Here is a 19,252-nt window from a genome sequence, read left to right as displayed (position 1 = left end):
CTAACTAGTCACCTTTCACATCCAATCTATATCTATAAAATGCGTAAGCGGTGGAAGGGGGCGTAAGCCACGCTATCCACGCATTGATCACCCGCCCATCGTGCCAACGGAAGAAATTCTGGCAGAATGACACCGAGAACATTTTAAACGAGCAAACAAAGTATATAAAGGAGACTCTCGCGGGGAGATATCACCATGTAACCGTCGAGTCTATGTCTGATAAGTACCTATGAATAATTCCATACTATCTTACTCTTTCCAATAGACCACCATAAAATTCTATTCGAAGCCTATACTTATAATACGGATAGCGGAAATGGAGATACTATTGCGCATCATCAAAGAGGCGTAGGCTGCTGTGCTTCCAAGCGAAAATCGGCATTGTGTGGTAGGTGAGCTAAATACACGTAGCTTGAAATAACAACATCTGTTTAATTCTCGAATTCCCCAACACAGAGTTACACCTATGTGCGTGTAGTGCCCAACATTGCTCTTTCACAATTACAAGCTACTGCTATACAGTAGAAAAAGTCGCGAAATTTGAACATATTTAACTGTTTTGATTGTTTGCTATGGTGGTGGTGGTATAATTGAACTCGTTAAATGTAAAAAGTTCCCAGTTTTCTCGAAACCTCGAGGATGCCCATGTACCCATTCGTCCGTAAAATTCATACAGCCATGAAAGATCGCTCCATATGAAAACATAACACCCAAAATTTGGTATCACTTAACAATTGTTGTACCCATGTATAGCACTTTAGAACAAAGCTCCAGCGAGGCGGATAGCAACCGACTTGTTCTGGGTGTAGTTCTCGAGAGCGGCCTCTCCCAGCTCGCGGCCGATACCGCTCTCCTTGAAACCACCGAAGGGGAGCTGGTGGTGCAACATGTTGTAGCCTTTTCAATGTTAGTACCCAAACACGTTAAGATTGATAGGGAATACGACGTACAGTTGACCCAGACGGTACCTGCCCGAATGCTGTTGCTTACACGGAGAGCAGTGTTGAGGTCGTTGGTGTGGACAGCAGCGGCGAGACCGTATGTGCTGTGGTTGCCAAGCTCGATGACCTCCTCCTCAGTCTTGAATTTGGCGATAGCGCAAACAGGTCCGAAGATCTCCTCTTGCATGATCTTCATGTCATTGGTGACATTGGTGAAGATGGTAGGCTTGATGAAGTAGCCCTTGTCACCAAGACGCTCGCCACCAGTAGCGACGGTAGCACCGCCCTTCTTACCCTCCTCAATGTAGCCCATGATGCGGTCAAATTGCAACTGGCTGACCTGGGGACCTTGGAAGGTCTTCTCGTGGAATGGGTCACCAACAGCGTTCTCCTCGGCACGCTTCTTGAAGGCCTCGACGAACTTGTCGTAGATACCTTCCTGGACGTAGACACGAGAGCCGGCACAGCAGCACTGGCCGTGGTTGTAGTAGATACCGAAGTTGACCCATGAGACAGCCTGCTCGATATCGGCGTCGTTGAAGATGATGTTGGGGGACTTGCCACCGAGTTCTAGTGTGACCTTCTTGAGGTTAGAGGCGGCGGCAGCCTTCATGATGGTACGGCCGACAATGGTAGAGCCAGTGAAGGCGACCTTGTCAATGTCCATGTGGGAGGAGATGGCGGCACCGGCGACACGGCCGAGACCAGAGATGATGTTGAGGACACCGGCAGGGAAGCCAGCCTCCTTGACGAGGTTAGCGAAAACCAAAGCGGACAAGGGGGTCTGCTCGGCAGTCTTGAGGACAATGGTGTTGCCGGTGGACAGAGCGGGGCCAATCTTCCAAGCCAACATGAGCAGAGGGAAGTTCCAGGGAATGATTTGACCGCAGACACCAATCTGTAAAAGTCGTGTTAGTCTATCGGCAAGTAGAGTTTGCCTACTACGGCACGTCATGGTAGACTCACAGGCTCGTGCTTGGTGTAGTGGAAGGAGTCGGAGTCGATGTCGATGGTCTTGCCGTGAATCTTGTCGGCCCAGCCACCGTAGTATCGAATGCAGCCAGCAACAGCGCCAACATCACCACGAGCCATGGTGATTGACTTGCCGTTGTCCAGAGACTCGACGGCGGCTAGCAGGTCAAGGTTCTTCTCGACGAGGTCAGCAAGCTTGGTCAGGTAGAGACCTCGCTGCTGGGGCGAAGTTGTGCGCCATTCTCCGTCGAAAGCCTTGCGGGCGGCAGTTACGGCGATATCGACATCCTTCTCGGTGGCTTCAGAGACGGAGCAGATAACCTCCTCGGTGGAGGGGTTGATGACCTCGAAGGTCTTCTTGTCGACACCTTCTACCCACTCGTTGTTGATGAACCTGTGTGGCGCAAGCAGCGGGGTTAGCAACCAGGACTCGATGATTGGCTGAGGGGCTGCACCAGGGAGGCGTTCCCAAGGCGCCGGGATTGCTTGATTGGAGTTGGAGCAATCGAAGCATGCAGTTATGAGACCAAATGCTACTTACAATCCAGTGGGCTGGGAGTAAGAGCCGGTGATCGGCGTCTTCAGCTCGACGGTAAGAGGCATGTTGTGATGAGATTGATGTGGTTTGGGCGGAAAGGCTGAGGAATTGATGATGGAGAAGAAGAGCTGTGTTGCAGACGGGTGATGTCTCCAACGGGTATTATTATAGAAGAAATGAGATGAGATAAAGGGACTCTGGACATGGACAGACCTGGAAGCGAAGCTCTCTTTATCTTGCCGTGGCCTGCCTGGGTCTGTCTGGATGATGACCGGCGCGGGCAAGAGGGGGGGGACAGACAGCGGGGTATCATCCCAGCCGGGTAGATGCGATGGACCACTAGCGTGGCGAGGAGTAACGGACAATGAATCGGATTCCTACTTCAGGAGACGCCATCTGCCCTGATTGGTTCTATTGCTTGGCCCCGATGGGCCAGTGCAAGCCAGTGCAAAGTCAAGAAGGGTGCATGGATCGTGTACATGGATCGTGTAAAGTAAGTGAAGCTTGCGCAGAACGTCAGAAGGCCGGATCGCCACCAAGCCCACCTGTACCTCTCTTCAAGCCGCTCTAGGCACTGCTAGTGAGGTAAGTAGCGTGTCTACAGCGCGCTAAGAGCCCCGTTCAGACCCGTTACTGCCCCGTTGCTGCCCCGTAGCGCACCCCGTAGCGCACCCCGTCCAGGATACCTACCCCGTCTCTACCCACCACAGCGTTTACCTACCCCTCACTAAGTACATCCAGGTCCCTCTCCCCTCATTCATCCATCCCTCCCTCCCTCACGCACGCCGCCTGGCACTGTCCGCTCATCCTTGGTCTTCGTCGACATCACCTAGTGCAGCCTCCACGGAATTACGGAGTTGTGATGACACGCCCCTACCGACATACGCGCTAGAGGCTGCTAGTCTAGAGTTACTCCAAATCATGGCTGATGCGGCGACGCTGGTGCGGTCCAAAAAGGCATACTATGCATCGAAAGCTGTGACGTGCCTGGTAGCACGACAGAGAGCATCCTATCACCTGTTCTATGGATATATCTGGATACATGCATATATGTACACATGTGTGTAGTACTGAGAGGACTGACAGGACTGAGAGGTCGTTTTCCCTGCGTCATCTCTCTCTCTCTCTCTCTCTATCTATGCCGGGCGAAAAGGATACCCCGATTTCCAGGACTATACCCATCTATGATACACCTTTGGTAGACACGTACTTACATTGAGTACCTAGGCAGACACACAGCTTCTTGGCGGTGGCCTTGAAGCCTAACTCCGATCACGCCTGGTTGCGCATCGCATGAACGGCTGTGATCTGTCGTTACGGGACCGTGAGGCTAATTCGTAACCAATGGGACTCGTGAGCAGTCTGAAGCACTTGTCTCTAGCTTCGCTCCAACGGGACAAGGGAACTTCGACCAGTGGATGCTAACACAAATCAGTCGGGGAAACTGGTGTCATCGCTCTTCCACTAGTCGAAACGGGAGACGAGGGGCACGCAGGGTCAAACTATGTACTAACTTACAAGGTATGTGCGATATATCTACAGATACAATACACTACTTTCAGGATATCTCGTCTCACTATCGACCTAAGCCCCATGCGATGATGCATTACTGTATAGAATAAATAAAGTGCCTCATGCGGCCACGGCGCCGTGTGTAGCAAGAGCTGCTGTGATGCCCCTCGACCTGCCCTCGAGAAGCGCAAAAAGAGACCCATTGCTCAAGATTCTTCAGTGCCACATTCAGATTGACCTACCCTGCGTTGTAAGCTGACTGATCATATGCGTAAGAGCGCAATGCCCGCCGCAAAGAGGACTGACTTGTCACTTATGGACCATTTGTATCTGGCTGGTACATACTAGGTAGAGTCTGGTCGAGAGAGAATAAAAAAGCCCCCCCCCCCAGCATTACCCCCACAGATGCAGATGCAGCTAGGTACGTGTAAGCTTGGCCATGTGAGATGACAACCCTAGACTGACACGCCTTTGAGTAACACGACCTACTATGTAAGCCTGCTAGTAGCTCCCCCACATTTGCGGAGGTCATCTGCTTGCGGTCTTGTCCCGAGGGGCAACGCCTACAGGACGACGACGGACAAAGGGAAGCAAAGCCTCTCGTCGACAGGCTCTTCTATTGGCCAGCTTGGCCCGACCGTGTGTATCACATATGAGGAATTCGCCGCTGTCGAAACATGCAGGCCGGGAATTACTAAACGTTATCATGGAGTTGACAGAAAAAGTGACCCTAGTTCCCGAAAGTGGCCTTCTATTAGTATCTACTGACATAGCACTGCACTATCGACTATGCACTGCGTGTTAGGAGCACGGTCTCGAATTCCCCGTGGGGTAGTTCATACTATGTACTGTAAGTAGATAGGGTTGCACGGGAATCGTCGGCGGCGTTTCGTCAACTCGTCGTTAGTGGTGGCCACTTCCGAGGAGACTGGTCCGAGGGTCAATAGTCACCCGAATCACAGTACATTACAAATACGCACGCCGCCATCACTCAGCCATCGCATTATCCGCAACCAAATAAGCAAGCAAACCTGCTCCTGAAACGTCTGCTGCGTACAGTAGTAGTAAACTGTTTCGCACATTCGTCTATTGTCAGCGCTTCCGGTTATTGCCCAGCCATGGGTATGCAGATCTGAACATGCCGGTAACATACCGGTACCCGGATACTGCCTGGAGTGCTGTTTAAGCTATCCCCGTCAATGTGTTCGCCGATTCGTTGTCATTCATATCGAGTGTGTACATAATATAGGCAGCTCTCAATCGGTGGAGGATTACCTTGACTATATTTTCGAGATTGATATGGGTCAATATACCCCAGAAAGTCACCCCTTACTTTGGTACGTATCTAGAAGGGTAGGGGTCTCGCCTCAGGCCAAATTGGGAACTGCAAGAGTGCAAAGGCGGTATTGGCGAAGACTTGATTGCCATATATATTAATAGCTCTCGTGAATTAACAAAACAGAGGATTTGCAGTATATGCCCAAGTAGGCATCGCGATCTCTGTCTGTATACCAATTAGGCAGCGACCGATCTCAAAGAAACTAAGGAGCTACTATGTACTTGCTATTGCTAACCTAGCAGTCAAGTTGGCTTGATAACTTTAGGCTTACATAAGGTTTGCGTAGATATTCAGGTAGAACTCGGCAGAACAAAGACCGAAGGGCATTGTAACTCCCACCACGCCGCAACTATTGGGTAACAGTTGAGGACAAAAGGGGTCAGAAGCTTGTCTAGTGTGAACTTACATTTATTGGTAAGATTGAAGAGACGCGACTCGTAAACCCAATGGCGGAAACCTTGGAAACATAGCTTCTTGAATGTGTCTGACCAAAATCAGAACTTCAATACGTAGTAGATAGATTATCACGCGCAAACGCCATAGACTAATACCACAGGCTCTAGCTATATCTATAACACTGGAATGACCAATCAAAATAGGCTATATAACTCACTGGAGTTGATAGGATTAATGTTGATGAAATATTTGTTCACAGCTCATACATATGAAATGGTACGCAACAAAGTTGATATTTCAGGCTTTCGAAAGTGTGTTTCAATTGCCTCAAAGCTTGGTGTTATGTAAGCTACGGGGCACTTGGAACCTTGGGACTGACGTAGCTGAATATGATAAGTGGTTGTGTATCATATCGATAAGACCCATTGGGGCAGGAATATAGGGCTCTTTTTTTCCCCAGCCTCAGTATCATCGTACAACGGCGCTGTCCATTAGAGACTGATCAGGCGCAGCAGAGATCTATAGCCAATCTTCAACAAAAATACATGATATGAGCTGTCAAATACCTTGAGTCAAATTATGGCTGATGTTGAAGCGGCAATCGCTGCTGCCATGAGCGCAGCTGCGCCAACTGCCCCGCCAATGAGTGAGTGCCGCAAGTTGCATCCTGTTTCCCTCAGATATAAGACCCAGCGCGAGATTCAAAATGCTCTCACTGGTTCACGACTTCAACTCGATATGCCCTAGACACTTGATCTTTAATTTTTTATCTCCAATGGCCTGTGTATCTGATTACATGTCGTAGGCCCTGTTCTTGGACCCGAAACCTTCTCTGGGGATGCGATGATCGTCGACAGCGAGCCCCTCCAACCACCACAACTGTCGCATTCACCTCAGCCACCATTGAAGCGATCCCGCTCCCCAAGCGATGGCAGGCCGGTTGGCGGCGATGAGGACCGAGACGAGAAGCGTGTGAAAATAGAACCTGCTGCTGATGGCGACCTGGATGAGATAGCACGAATGGTTCAGGCTGTGCAGGCTTCTGTAATGAAGGAGTTCCTGTCAGCTCCAGAGCCAGTTCTAGAACACAAGACCGAACCCGAGCCCGAGCTAGTATCTCACGTAGCGCAGCCCGATGAAGTTTTCGAGACGACAGAACACGAGCAACTCAGCATTGAATCGGTTTTAGAGGCTGCTTTGAACCAAGAAAGATCACCGTCAGGGGACATGGAACCCAGGCCGGATACTTTATGGAACAATCCACGAGATTACACTCGAAGAAAGCATATAATTCCGGCACTTGGTGCCTTGGTCAGTGCCAGTAGTCCCGAAGTGATTTGAGAACCACGACTGACGTGGCAGTAAGGCTGTCGACATCTTGATAGCTCTGTCAGAACAAACACTAGAGGATACCGTGGCGACTTTCACCAGTGACCTCGACTCCGACATTACAAAGGAATACGGTGTCTTGCGGGCGGCGTTTGAAATTCAACGTAGACAGTTATTGCAACCGCAAGACACATCGCCATTCCTTGACGCCCGTAAACTTAGAATCAAGGATCATACAAGGGAAGTGATCCGGATCGCTAATCTTGCCTCAACATGCGCCAGTATATTTGGCACGAATGAGATAACCCTAGAGGAAGTCAACAACCACTTTCTACGTATATTTGTCCCAACAGGTCGATCTTTAAGTGACGACGCCGCGGAGTTATACTTGGGATTGAAAACACAGCTGTTTATAGCTATTCTGGATGGCGATCTTGACAAGTCTAAGGAACAGCTACTTCAGGACCTTTTTGTGACTGATGTTGAAAGTTCCTTACGAGCTCACCATCCTAATCTCCCTTTGTCAACAACGGAACTCGACTTCATAGCCAACTCAAAAGCGCGGAAAGGTATGCTATCAAATGCTTCTGCGGCTGCAAATAGTATATGTAAGTTTTCGAAACATCCTATTGCATCTTCTTTTTCCCGTCTCATGATTACTGACACACAGTGTTAGATACTCTGAGCAAGCAGTTCACATACGAGGCTTTCTTGGACAATCTTAGCACATATCTCAACGATAATATAGATAAAATCCAGGCGCAGGTCTCGGGCGAAATGGAGGCTAAAGCCCCCACTGAAAGCCCGGCCCCTGCTGATGAGGACATACATGATTTGGCAAGCGAATTTGACTTGAATGCTGCGATAGCCGAAGCGTCGAGAGCAGCGGCTGAAGAGGCGCTGCAACCCAGTGCTGATGAAACAAGCGCATTTGACGACCTGTCAGCTTTTCTTACAGAGAATGTGTCTCGAGCTATCGAACAGTCGAGGCAGGCGGCGACTAGCATAGAGCTGCCATCATCTATTACTTCAGCTACGGAGAGTGCATCAAGAGCCACGGCCTTGGCACTAGAGAGTATCGCGAGGAATCAATATCATCCGACTGCATTGCCACATTCCACCAGTAAGTTACATGTCTATCTGGGCCCTTTGAATTGAATAACTGATAAACATTCTAGGCCAAACCCCATCTTCGACCAATCATCACAACCATCAGCCTCAACAGACACAGACCGCGTCCGCACAATATTTCTCTTACCAACAGCAGCAAGTACAACAACAGCAACAACAACAGCAACAATCTCAACAACAGGTAGCCAACATACAGACAAATTATCAGGCTCCAAGCGATCACCTACCTCCAAATCAGAGTGACTCAACACCAGCTCTATATGAGCGAGCTCGACAAGCCGCTGCAGCACGATCTTCAACCCACGCTCGGCGCGAAGGTACTCATTCTACTCGACGGCCGTGGAGTCCAGAAGAGGAGAAAGCACTCATGATGGGGCTTGATATGGTAAAGGGTCCTCACTGGTCGCAGATCTTGTCCCTGTTTGGTCCCAGTGGTTCACTAAGCCAGATACTCGCGGATCGCACTCAAGTTCAATTGAAAGACAAGGCCAGAAACTTGAAGCTTTTCTTCCTGAAAACTGGTTCCGAGATGCCCTATTACCTGCAGTGTGTAACAGGGGAGTTAAAAACACGAGCTCCTACCCAAGCTGCCAGAAAGGAGGCTGAGGAAAAGGCAAGAATGAATTCTGAAGAGCACCAGGCACATATGAACGGAATTCTCGCGCTAGCTGGAGGCCTTCAAAACAATACAGCTCAAAGATCTAGTTCATCCAGACCAATGCCCAGCAGCACTACGCCTCAACAACAACAACTTAATCACAGCCATTCACACCAAGTTACGCCTAACCCAACACGACAGCCGTCGCAACAAATAGCCTCTCCTCAGCCACCTCGCCCGACAATACCTGCGCCTCAGCCAGTCAGTTTGCCAACGTTGACACCGACTAGTCAGCAACAGCATCCACAGCAACCATCTAAACCACAGCAATCGATACCGCCACCTGAGTATTCCACAGCAGCACAGACACAAGTCAAAGTAGAAGAGCCTGCCGTGCAACAGCAAGGACCCACAGCAGCCCCAGAGACGCCACCGGTACCAGATCACAGCAACTTGAGCATTGAAGACCAAGCGCTTCTCAGTCTCAAGGCCGCCATGGAAGGCGAATCTGCCGCTGCTGCCGCCGCACAATCGGCCACGACCTTTATCAAGCAGGAAGAACAGCACTAGCCTCTTACATATTGCCGCGACTGCTGGTACATGAAGCAGAGTCATCGCCTCCATCTCTTTATCAATAATGATGATAAGTAGATGGGACACGATGACATGGGAATGTTACATAACTTCGTGCATATATTATGTTCTTCTTACAACCCTTTTCTTTTTATTATTTTTTCACAACTCTGAGCCCTTGCTATCGGCCTTTTCATTCTGGCTGAGGTGATGGGGATATGGTTTCGATGTTTGATACCCATGGCTGAAAGCGGATCGTGGACTGGGGGGCTGGTTTTAGGCGTCGGGACACACATGACGATGGTAACGAAAATAAAACAAAAAACTTCGAGTTCTAGAAGTTCTACGGAAATGGAACGGGGTGTTTATACTGTGTAGCGTAGTGTAGTTTAGTGTAGAACTTGCAGGCGTATTAGATGGTGGTGACGAGTAACTGCTGAATGCGACGGGATGTCGTTAACTACTGGACTTAATCCAGAGCTGTATACTGACAAATGCGATTGAATTCGGTAGGACTTATTAATACAGTGTTTGACTTCCTCCTACTTAAGAAGGAAATCTCTAGCTCCCAGACGATTTTCATGCATTGGTCGTACTCATTCATGTATTACCCGACTAACGTCATTTATCGCAGCGGTATTGAAGCAGAGTGAGTAAGTAGATGGTACTCATCTTGATTCTAACTACATAATCAGCATGTCTAAGTATGATGCATTTTACCCCGTTTATAAGACGAGTTAAAAAGGCCAGTATCCATATATTTCCGCTGCATGATATCATTCTCCACGCGTTGTTCAGAATGCGATGATTAGCGATATCAAGCTAAACATATTCCCAGGCAATACATACTCCTCAAATTATAGGTTTACAAGATCTTTAACATTTTAAAACATAGATCTTAAATAAGTTTCATGAGCTCGTTCATCATAAACGTATATCCCGCAATCGGCGTGAAGGGCACGATCCATTCATGTTACAATAGAGGGTATAGATAAGTACGACCTAAATGCATATATATGTATATACCACGATATATAAATCTCATGCATGTAATCCGCTCTTCAAACCACGAATTGGGCGAATAAAAAAAAGAGAGGGAATAATTTCTTCTCTTGAAAATTTGTATAAAGGCGTTCACCTTTCCCTATAATACTCGTCTTACCAACCATAAAAAACCAAGCCAAGCCCCAAACCGAGAAAGACCCCCTATGCCGTGCAAACGCCAATGAAAATGGATTCCATGCTCGAAAAACCTGCTATCATGCCCGCTTTCTTTCATTGAGAAAAACAGCAAAACGAAAAAGAAAAATCTTGTAGTAAGTAGTAGTAGTAGTAAATCAAATTCAGTGTAGAGACTCTCTATCACATCACAATGCAATCCTTATTGTCTTTCCCACCGCCCGCACCAGCAGCGACAGAGTGTTGCGAGGCTTGACGTGGTCGGGTCGGTGTACTAGGTCCAGCGATGCTCTGGCTTCTCAAGTTAGAGCTCCTCCTCGGGTTTGGGTTCGGGCTCGGGTTCGGACTTGTAGGATTACTTGATGGATGGCTGGGGTGACCGGCGGGCGGGACATATGGCGTTGACTTTGCAGCTTGTTCGTAGCTCGGAGGTGCGTCTTCTATGTCTTCTTCTGCCGCTCGATGAGTTACGGGAGGGATTAGGGACCGAACCTGTTGTACGCTTCTCCTTGGTTGTACCGCTGCTGCTGCCCGGGCTGGCTGGTTAGCGGAGCTACCTCTAGGAGGTGGCAAACTATGAGAGCTTCCTCTGCCGGCATTATTGATTGAGCCACCGCGGGTCCGGGTCCCAGTACGGTTCCCACCCCTCCCTTGTTGTTCAATATACTGCTCGGACAGACGGCTTTCTCGGCGCCGAGCGGCCTGCTCTGTACGATGTCGCTCTTCTTCCTCTTCCTGCAGTTGTAGGGCTAAAGCTAAGTCTCTGTCCTCCTGTTCATGTGGCGAGAGTGGTGTGGTAGTTGGCGCTGGTTCACTTTGACGGTTATTTTGTGAGCGTCTACTCCGTACCGTTTGCCAGCCGCTATTGTTAGAAGTATCAGCGCCGGACGACGGGTCATCATACCAGCCATCATCGTTGCTCTGTGACCTTGAACCTTGGTTGCCGCCAACAACACGAAAGTCGCCAGAAAAGAATTCCGCCCGCTCACCCCTAACATCAACAAGTGATTCCCACACGACTTCATCATGAGTGAAGTAGCCGGCGTCCGTAACCAGGGTGAACAGCTGAAGTGTCTGTGGGTGGCGATATAAAGTAGAAAAGTGATCATTGCGAAATAGGATTGAAACATCTCCAGGCTTGATAGACTGAGTGATGACATCGAGGCCCGAAGGTGTCAATTGTGTTGCCGTTGTAGAAAGAAATGATTTAATGGTGACAATGTCTTGGTACAGCTGCTGCTCCTCCTCTGTCAGGCCTGTCTGTGAGCTGCTGAACTTGTCTTCAAGCTCCTCTTCATGAAAGAGAAGATTCTGTGCATCATCATAAGAAGCAGCTCGCTTCTTCAACGCGGCATATGCCGCGTCATCTTTTGGAGGCAGCCAGCCATGAATCAAAGGAATCTTGAATGTAGCATAAAGCTCCATATCCCTGGTCTTTTCAAATGTGCCCGGCATATCATCACCCGGCGAAATTTGTCCATGGGCAGCTGCAGCTTCGGGAGTAGGTATAAATCGTGGGTTGACATTCATTCCTGTATGCAGCCCTTGTAGAAAACCATAAAGTTCTGACATATCCGGCAAGGGCATGTCAGACCCCGCATGCCGCGAGGACATGAGCTCATCTACAACCACCTCTAAAAGAAAACTGAGACTAACTTGTTCACGGGCCCCAAGCGTCTCAACCAAATTCGTGTTAGCCTGATCAGCTGGTGTCGTCAGTGTCAACGCATTTACCAGGGCTACCAAAGGGCAAGGGCCGTTAGCATTCTGAACAAGAATAGGCGAAGCTCGAGGGTTCTGAGGTGCCTTCGAATCATACCAACGAATGCTCTTAATCTGATAGGTTTCTGACATATTCACATTGTTTGGCGATTGTCGACGTGGAGGTTGCGGCGGCGGGACTTCTATCGACGTCCTAGGCGGCAACGGCGGTGCCTCTTCGGCCTCAGACGCCGCGACCTCTTTAGCCGTGTCCTCATCTGCGGCGTCAAAGTTTTCCCAAGTACTCTGTCTAGAGAGACTACCTGGAACCTGATCTGATGTTGGTTCATGATCAACCACATTCCAGCCATCAATGGATTCAGGTGGGATTGACGACTGTGGCTCAACAGGTTGCTTGCCCTTGTTGTTTTTGTTGTTGGATTCTTCCCTTTCCCAAGCGTTTTCATCGCCTAAAAGATCAGCAGCCGTTGTGGTATTCAAGGGCGCGGGACTAGGAGAGGCAGTTGAGTGAATGTTGCCTGATGATTGAGTAGGAGTAATGCCGGGAGTTGTTGTGAGTGACTGAGAACCAGTGCCCCAAACATTTTTCTCAGGGTCCTGGTCAAGTAGCGACGGTGGTTGTGGTGGTGTAAATCCGGAACTGTTCGTCTCATCTACGGCCGGCCGCCATGGGTTTGTGTTTTGGTCTGACGATTCATGGACTCCAAGTTGGGAAAACGCCTCGGTGGGTGGTTCTGAAGCAATTGTAGACTCCTCGTAAGGTTTTCTTGGAATGTCGACTACTGCCGAGGAGCTTTGTATAGGCTTCCGCTTGAATGGGTTCGTTTCTGACCGACCAACGCCGGGGCGCAAGACAGTTGGGACCTTAACCAGCGTAGTAGGCTGAGCGTCGTCTCCATTAGGCACAATTACCCCGTTGTCTATATCGTCCCATGGATTCTGCTCCGCTTGTTCATAAGGGGGGCTGATAGTGGTGACACCAGGCCGCAATGGATCCGGGACTTTTCGAGAAGTATCGGTGTTGCCGGTTTCGCTGGCCCCACGATGCCCCGCGGAGGTTTGCTCTGGCGTGCCCCATATTCTCTCTGCGTCGACTTCGGAATTGGTAGCTGACCATACTTCTATGCGGGGAGGTTCGGATGCGTTGGCATCGTTGACATTAGTCGAGGGGCTTTCGGGGGTGGGTTTCCTCGTCACCATGGTGAGAGAGCGCGCAACAGAAGTGGATGCGACACGGCGTTGAGCAACAGGGTATATAGCAGAGAGCAATCTGTTTTGTAGCTCTGTAACTGTGACACGAGCGCAGATTGAGAACGGGAAGGCAATTCGAGTCGCTAATTCCAAGGGACTAGTTCCGTAGTATGGCGGCGCAGGAGCCGTACTTCATCGAGGTAGAAGAGTAGAGTAAAAGAGTAGATACGAGAGGACCTAAGGAGGTTGCGTCATCACGATGTGCAAGACACCCAGATAACGAGCTGGGGCAGAAGGAATGCGACACAACGTGGAGATGACGATGCTAAGAACTATCGTGGCAATACGCTTAAACGACAGAAGACGGGCAGTTTTACGATACTTCCTCGAGAGAGAGGCGGAGTCAAGCCTCGTGGGTTTTTAAGTGGCAGCTCAAGATCCCGACATATGTAGGTAGGTAGCTGTTCATACAATGCATTGACTTTCCTTTGGGTGTATGTAGGTACTACGTACATAGGTCCCCGCTACCTACAGCTGGGCCGCTTGGCTTGGTACCTGCAGGTGGTGTGGCGGTGCACTGTTGTACCGATCGCTGCAGCCTGGACAGTATTGGAGTCTGCTGGAGCGAGGCAGATACTTGTGAGCGCAAGGCACTGTGGCGGGGAGCATGTACCTGTACCTTGCTTCAGCGCTATATGATGTACACGTATGATGTATTTCCAAGCTTGGAGTGGGGTTGCGGAGAGGCATTTGGAGATTTATTGGAATCTCATGTCGCCTCCTTCCCAGGCAGCAATATTCCAGTGCGGATCCAGTGCTAGGTTACTAACCTTAAAAACTCGAACACTAAGTAAGATTTAATTAAGTACCCCAGACCAGACCCAGACCGTCACCTTGAAAGGAAATCGTCTATGCCATATGAGTGTTAGCTGCGCATGTACATGGAGGCTGCGCAAACTTAAAGGCGAGATGGCTATTGTGCCTGCTGATCAAGGTACTAACTAACATGCTCTCCTCGCTCTATCATACACTGATCATGAGATATGCGGAGTACAGTACAACGAAAATTGCAATTCAAGGCATACTAGAAATGTAACTAACACTCATCGTCATTGTTTCCACGCTTCATTCATGAGCTAAGAAGTGTGTGGTTCCACAATCCTAGCTCGCCCTCGCATCAACCAGATCAAGGGGCTTGGTTAAAATCGTATGCGTTACCAAAAGCCCGGTTGAGATAGCCATCCGCGACTTTCTGTTTCGATACCCAATCGGCGGGTACCTGTAGTCCAAGCTCGCCCCGAGCCTCCAGATCCTCAAGAATAGGCCTGACATCGTCTGCGAATTCAAGCCTCATGGGATTCCGGTACCAGCTGGCGAAGTGGATCTGCGCCAGCATCACCCGAACTTCCTCGCTCATGTTCGGCATTCCCGCGTGCCATAGTCTGAGATCGCGAACTATGATGCTACCCTTCTTGATGTTCGGCTGAACTGGCGCGCCGTGGGTTTCCACCCGCTTTGCCAAGAGATCTTGTTTAATGCGGCCACTAGCTCGTTCTCCGTGTGCACCTTCTTGAGCTTCAATGCCGCCCATACCTGTGTGCGAGCCGAGCCATACCTCGGTCGAACCGTTGTGTGGCGTCATATCTTCGGCCCAGGAATTAGTCTCACTTGCAGGGTAAATTTTATCAAGCCACTCTTGCTCCGTTGCTAACCAAAAGCCAACCGATGAAAAGAGCGAGAGAGCGAGAGAGAGAGAAAGAAGGGGTCCGAGATTTCACGTACCCACCAACGGAACATTGACAACGAGGGCAAACGGGTGCTCTGGATGGGTGAAATCGGCATCTGCGTGCACTGGCTGACGTTGTGGTGAGCCGCCAGGAAGCGGTGGCATTGCCGTGTTTCCTGAGCAGAAAGTCCACTTAGGCCGAGGGCCCAAAACGGCCGATGTGATTTGAGTTGCAACGAGATCTACGAGAGTCAGAGGTCAGCGACAAAGCTTCAATAGAGGATTGCAGCAGGGAAAACGCAACTTGTAAATATAGACGGGTAGAAATACTCAGAATAAGGAGGTGCGTCTTGCTGGAGATTTCCCAAGTTGTAGTTGAAGGGACCGTCTTTGCCGCGGGCTTGAAGTATGCGAGCATCTTCTACCATCTTGGTGTTTAGGTGGTCTAAGTCTTTGTGTGGTATCACATCTTCGACTACCACTAAACCATCCAAGTGGACGCCGCGGACGGCTATTTCGAGGTTTCTCTCGTTTAACCTGCTATTTCTTATTTCATATTCCGAGGGACGGACGACTAGGGGCAGACGTTGTGATGAAAATAGTCTTTGTTGAAGAATGGGTGTTTGCCTGCAGGCTAGACGTGCGCCAAGCCAGGCTTGACTTCTGCAAAGTGCAATTGACATCTTGCTAGACGCAATAACGAATTCAAATAATATCAATTGATTCTTTTGAATAGTCCGCCTTCGAGTTATACGTCTTTGTTTCGAGGCGACGAGTGGTACCTTTATAGATGCCATCGTCAGGAGCTGCATCGAGCTCCTCCAATAGCAGTGAAACCCGAGCTCGGGTTTGGTCAGCTGGCCGACTCATCTTAGCGCTGCAAGTGCTCTTGAAACGAACATGGCTCCCCCACCTCCGTCACTACATCGGTCCAAATTCTTGCCAGACAATAGTAGATCGAGTTCGTATTGGAGACACCGTATGAAGGAAAAGATTCTTCTTACGGATATTTATAGTTAACGGAATCGAACCGGCGTTTCCAGGCAGCATTTCTAAAGTTAAGTTAAAAGCGTTGTTTTATTATTAATCCCGCAATAAAGTGCGTGGAAAATTCTAACTATATAGGCGTTCCGGCTAATCCTTGGAGCGTAGTGCTCCTATTAGAAGCGCCCTTATAGGTATGCTTTTATTGGGGCGTAGTGCGCCCTTGTTAGGGGCGTATTGCGCTATTGGCTAGGAGCGCTATACCATTAGCGAAAATGCTACGCTGTTGGTAAAAGCGCCGTGCTATTTCGTTATACACCCCCTAGCTAGATGGTATCGCCGTATAGTTAATTGTTCGATTTTGGCGTTCCGTATAATTGGTAAACTATAGCGTACCTAATACTTCTTTTATATATTTAAACCTATTTTTGCCTTTTTAACTTTAAGGGCATTTTTACCTAATCTTCTTTTAATATATATTTAACCTTTTATTAATTAAAATCAATAAAATAATTTAAATATTTTATATTTTACTTTTTATTAATATATTTGCCTTAATTAATATTTCTTAAGTTTATAGTATTAAATTATATAATTATTTTTATATATTATTTATAATACCTTACTTTTAATATTTATTATAATAACGTTTAAAGTTAATATATAAAGTTTATATTATTAATTATTTAATATTTATTAAAATAACCCTTATTATTTATATTTATTAAATATAGCGTTTAAAGTTAATATATTAATAGGTACTTTATTAAAAAGTATTATTATTATATAAAGTTTTATTATTTATTTATTTAACGTTATTATAATAATTATATATTTAAAAGTATAATATATAAAGGATATATATTCCCTTTAATATTTTAAAGTAAAGCTTTTTCCCTTTTTTTTTCCTTTTTATCCTTTTATAATTTTTAATATATTATATAATATATATAATACCTTTTATTTTATAATATATTTATTAACTTTTTACTTTTTATTAATAATTAAAACTTTATTTAATAAGTTATTTTTTTTATATAGTATTATTTTTTTTAAAATATATACTTTTTAAAAGTATATTTATTATAGTTTAATATTGTTTATATTATTAATATTATATGCTTTTAAAGTTTAAGGAATTATACTAATATATATATATAAAGATATTATTATAAACTTTTTCCTACTTTTACTTTATTAACCTTTCCTTTTTAAAAAAAGGTAATAATTTTAATATATAAATATATTTTTATAGTTTATTTTTAATTAATTTTTATAAAGTGTAATATACTTTTATTTAAAGTTTATAAAAAATATAACGTAAATATTAATATAAGAAAAACTTAATATAAATTTTAACCTTCCCTTTTTATATTTATTTAGCTTTAGCTTTACCCCCTCTTTTTCTTTTATATCTATACTACTTTTATACCTAGCTCCCCCCCCTTATCTACCTACCCCTATTGCTCCTATTATTATTATCGATAATAATAAAGATGAAAACGAAAATAAAGATAATAATAATAATAATAAAAATAATAAAGAAAAAAAAAAGGAAAAAGATATACTAGCTATTATATATATTATTTATACCTTTGTTTACTTTTATTACACCTTTTCCCCGCCATACTTTCGCTTACCTCCTTTATTACCTCCAGCTTTAACGCCCGGTTATTAGTAGTATTAGGACCTACTCCGGTCCCCTATAATTAATATACTTAGTCCTCCTTTATAGGAAGGTTAGGCATTTATAAATAGGTAATTAGGAAGGGTTTTTAATATTTCTAATATTAAAAGAATTATAAGCTATATATACTTATATAAATACTTTAAATATTTCTTTTTTATTATAAGACATCTTTAATACTTTTAGGTTAATAATATAAAAGAAGCTAAAGTAAAATTATTAAACTTTTATAGCTATAAAGTTTATAATATATATTTAATTAAAATAGTTAGGTTAATTAATTTTATAACCCTTATTATACTATTATTATTATTATTACTATTATTATTACCCTTTTAGCCCCTATAATTAATAAAGATATAAGTTTAATTTTCTTTTTATAATTCTTTTAATATACTTTAATTATTTAATAAATGCTTAAACTATTTAAAAGGCTTATATAGCCCTCTATAGGGCGTTTTTTTTAAAGGATACCTTTATAAAGGCTATTAGGTTTTATTATACTACTCGTTCTTTGGAACAATAAAAGAAAAAGAAAACAAAGAAAAATACTATACTTTTTTTTATTAATTAGGTAATGCCTATCTTTAATATCGCTATACTTAATAGTTTCCTATCCTCCAAAAATAAAAATGAAAAAAACGAAAAAGAAAAAGAAGAAAATAAACCTATTATACCTAGCTCCTTCCTTTAAAAAAATGCTTTCTTCCTTTTCCTTCTTTTACTATTATACTGTTATCCCTATAGGGTATAGTCCGCTACTTATTATTTTAATTTAATTTAAATTTTTTAAATGGAAATTAAAGGGAATTTAATATTTAGGATTAATTATACGTTTATTTTTTTATCCGCTTTTTATAACTATAGCGCTTTTATCTTTTAAATTAATAAATACCTTAAAATGTTTAAATTATACTTTTAATATATTTTTAATAAATTTATTAATAAGCATTTATACTATTAATAAATATATAACTTTAAAAAATCCTTTAATATATTTTTATTTTATTTATATATTTTAAATATTTATATAGCGGAGCTAAATATTAATATATTTATTTTTTCCTATTATAAAATATATAGTTTATTAATTATTTAAAAAGATTATTTATACTTTTTTAAAGTTATATATAATATTTTTAAAAAGTTATTTAAGTATTATTATTTCCTTTCCTATAAATAATAAAATATTTACTTTAACCTTAATTATTAATATAATAATTATACTTTATTATATTATTTTCCATATAATTACACCCCTAAATAGTAAAATAATATACCTATATAAAAAGTGCTTAGTTTTTTAATTGTTTATAAAGGAGGCATTTCCTATTATAATAAATATTTATATATTTATATTCCAATTATTATATATAATATATAAAAACTTTATAATATATATATATTTAATAATTTAATCTATTATCTTTAAGT

The 19,252-nt window shown here is 44.7% G+C and overlaps 4 protein-coding genes across 4 annotated transcripts; 1 reads left to right on the top strand and 3 right to left on the bottom strand.

Moving 5' to 3' along the window:
* Window positions 1–231: 231 nt before the first annotated feature.
* Window positions 232–2,996, bottom strand: F5B22DRAFT_631227 (aldehyde dehydrogenase). The gene is made up of 4 exons (XM_047976606.1): window positions 2,455–2,996; window positions 1,908–2,307; window positions 951–1,839; window positions 232–897 (listed from the first exon to the last, which is right to left on the bottom strand). Exons 1-4 carry the CDS (start codon window positions 2,514–2,516, stop codon window positions 758–760), a joined length of 1,491 nt encoding a protein of 496 aa, XP_047824821.1. The 5' UTR covers window positions 2,517–2,996; the 3' UTR covers window positions 232–757.
* Window positions 2,997–6,170: 3,174 nt separating this feature from the next.
* On the top strand, window positions 6,171–9,874 carry F5B22DRAFT_631220 (uncharacterized protein). The gene is made up of 5 exons (XM_047976605.1): window positions 6,171–6,344; window positions 6,504–7,009; window positions 7,065–7,635; window positions 7,704–8,150; window positions 8,206–9,874. Exons 1-5 carry the CDS (start codon window positions 6,278–6,280, stop codon window positions 9,324–9,326), a joined length of 2,712 nt encoding a protein of 903 aa, XP_047824820.1. The 5' UTR covers window positions 6,171–6,277; the 3' UTR covers window positions 9,327–9,874.
* Window positions 9,875–10,165: 291 nt separating this feature from the next.
* Window positions 10,166–13,875, bottom strand: F5B22DRAFT_631216 (uncharacterized protein). The gene has a single exon (XM_047976604.1). It carries the CDS (start codon window positions 13,428–13,430, stop codon window positions 10,692–10,694), a length of 2,739 nt encoding a protein of 912 aa, XP_047824819.1. The 5' UTR covers window positions 13,431–13,875; the 3' UTR covers window positions 10,166–10,691.
* Window positions 13,876–16,231, bottom strand: F5B22DRAFT_631206 (uncharacterized protein). Its single transcript, XM_047976603.1, has 3 exons — window positions 15,452–16,231; window positions 15,204–15,389; window positions 13,876–15,065 (listed from the first exon to the last, which is right to left on the bottom strand). Exons 1-3 carry the CDS (start codon window positions 15,957–15,959, stop codon window positions 14,608–14,610), a joined length of 1,152 nt encoding a protein of 383 aa, XP_047824818.1. The 5' UTR covers window positions 15,960–16,231; the 3' UTR covers window positions 13,876–14,607.
* Between the last annotated feature and the right edge of the window lie 3,021 nt (window positions 16,232–19,252).

Source organism: Xylaria bambusicola (genome assembly GCF_022495145.1).
Source record: "Xylaria bambusicola strain CBS 139988 unplaced genomic scaffold F5B22scaffold_98, whole genome shotgun sequence".
Taxonomy (NCBI): Eukaryota; Fungi; Ascomycota; class Sordariomycetes; order Xylariales; family Xylariaceae; genus Xylaria; species Xylaria bambusicola.
This window is presented reverse-complemented; position numbering and strand designations above follow the sequence as displayed.

Bases quoted from the DNA above. Each gene is read 5' to 3' on its own strand.
- F5B22DRAFT_631216 (XM_047976604.1), bottom strand. From the start codon at position 13,430: ATGGTGACGAGGAAACCCACCCCCGAAAGCCCCTCGACTAATGTCAAC.
- F5B22DRAFT_631206 (XM_047976603.1), bottom strand. From the start codon at position 15,959: ATGCAGCTCCTGACGATGGCATCTATAAAGGTACCACTCGTCGCCTCG. The intron at 15,390-15,451 runs GTTGCGTTTTCC...TGACTCTCGTAG, and splicing joins CTACCCGTCTATATTTACAA to ATCTCGTTGCAACTCAAATC. The intron at 15,066-15,203 runs GTACGTGAAATC...CCTGGGCCGAAG, and splicing joins TGTCAATGTTCCGTTGGTGG to ATATGACGCCACACAACGGT.
- F5B22DRAFT_631220 (XM_047976605.1), top strand. From the start codon at position 6,278: ATGGCTGATGTTGAAGCGGCAATCGCTGCTGCCATGAGCGCAGCTGCG. The intron at 7,010-7,064 runs GTCAGTGCCAGT...CGTGGCAGTAAG, and splicing joins TTCCGGCACTTGGTGCCTTG to GCTGTCGACATCTTGATAGC. The intron at 7,636-7,703 runs GTAAGTTTTCGA...ACACAGTGTTAG, and splicing joins TGCGGCTGCAAATAGTATAT to ATACTCTGAGCAAGCAGTTC.
- F5B22DRAFT_631227 (XM_047976606.1), bottom strand. From the start codon at position 2,516: ATGCCTCTTACCGTCGAGCTGAAGACGCCGATCACCGGCTCTTACTCC. The intron at 2,308-2,454 runs GTAAGTAGCATT...TGCGCCACACAG, and splicing joins TACTCCCAGCCCACTGGATT to GTTCATCAACAACGAGTGGG. The intron at 1,840-1,907 runs GTGAGTCTACCA...CGACTTTTACAG, and splicing joins ACTACACCAAGCACGAGCCT to ATTGGTGTCTGCGGTCAAAT.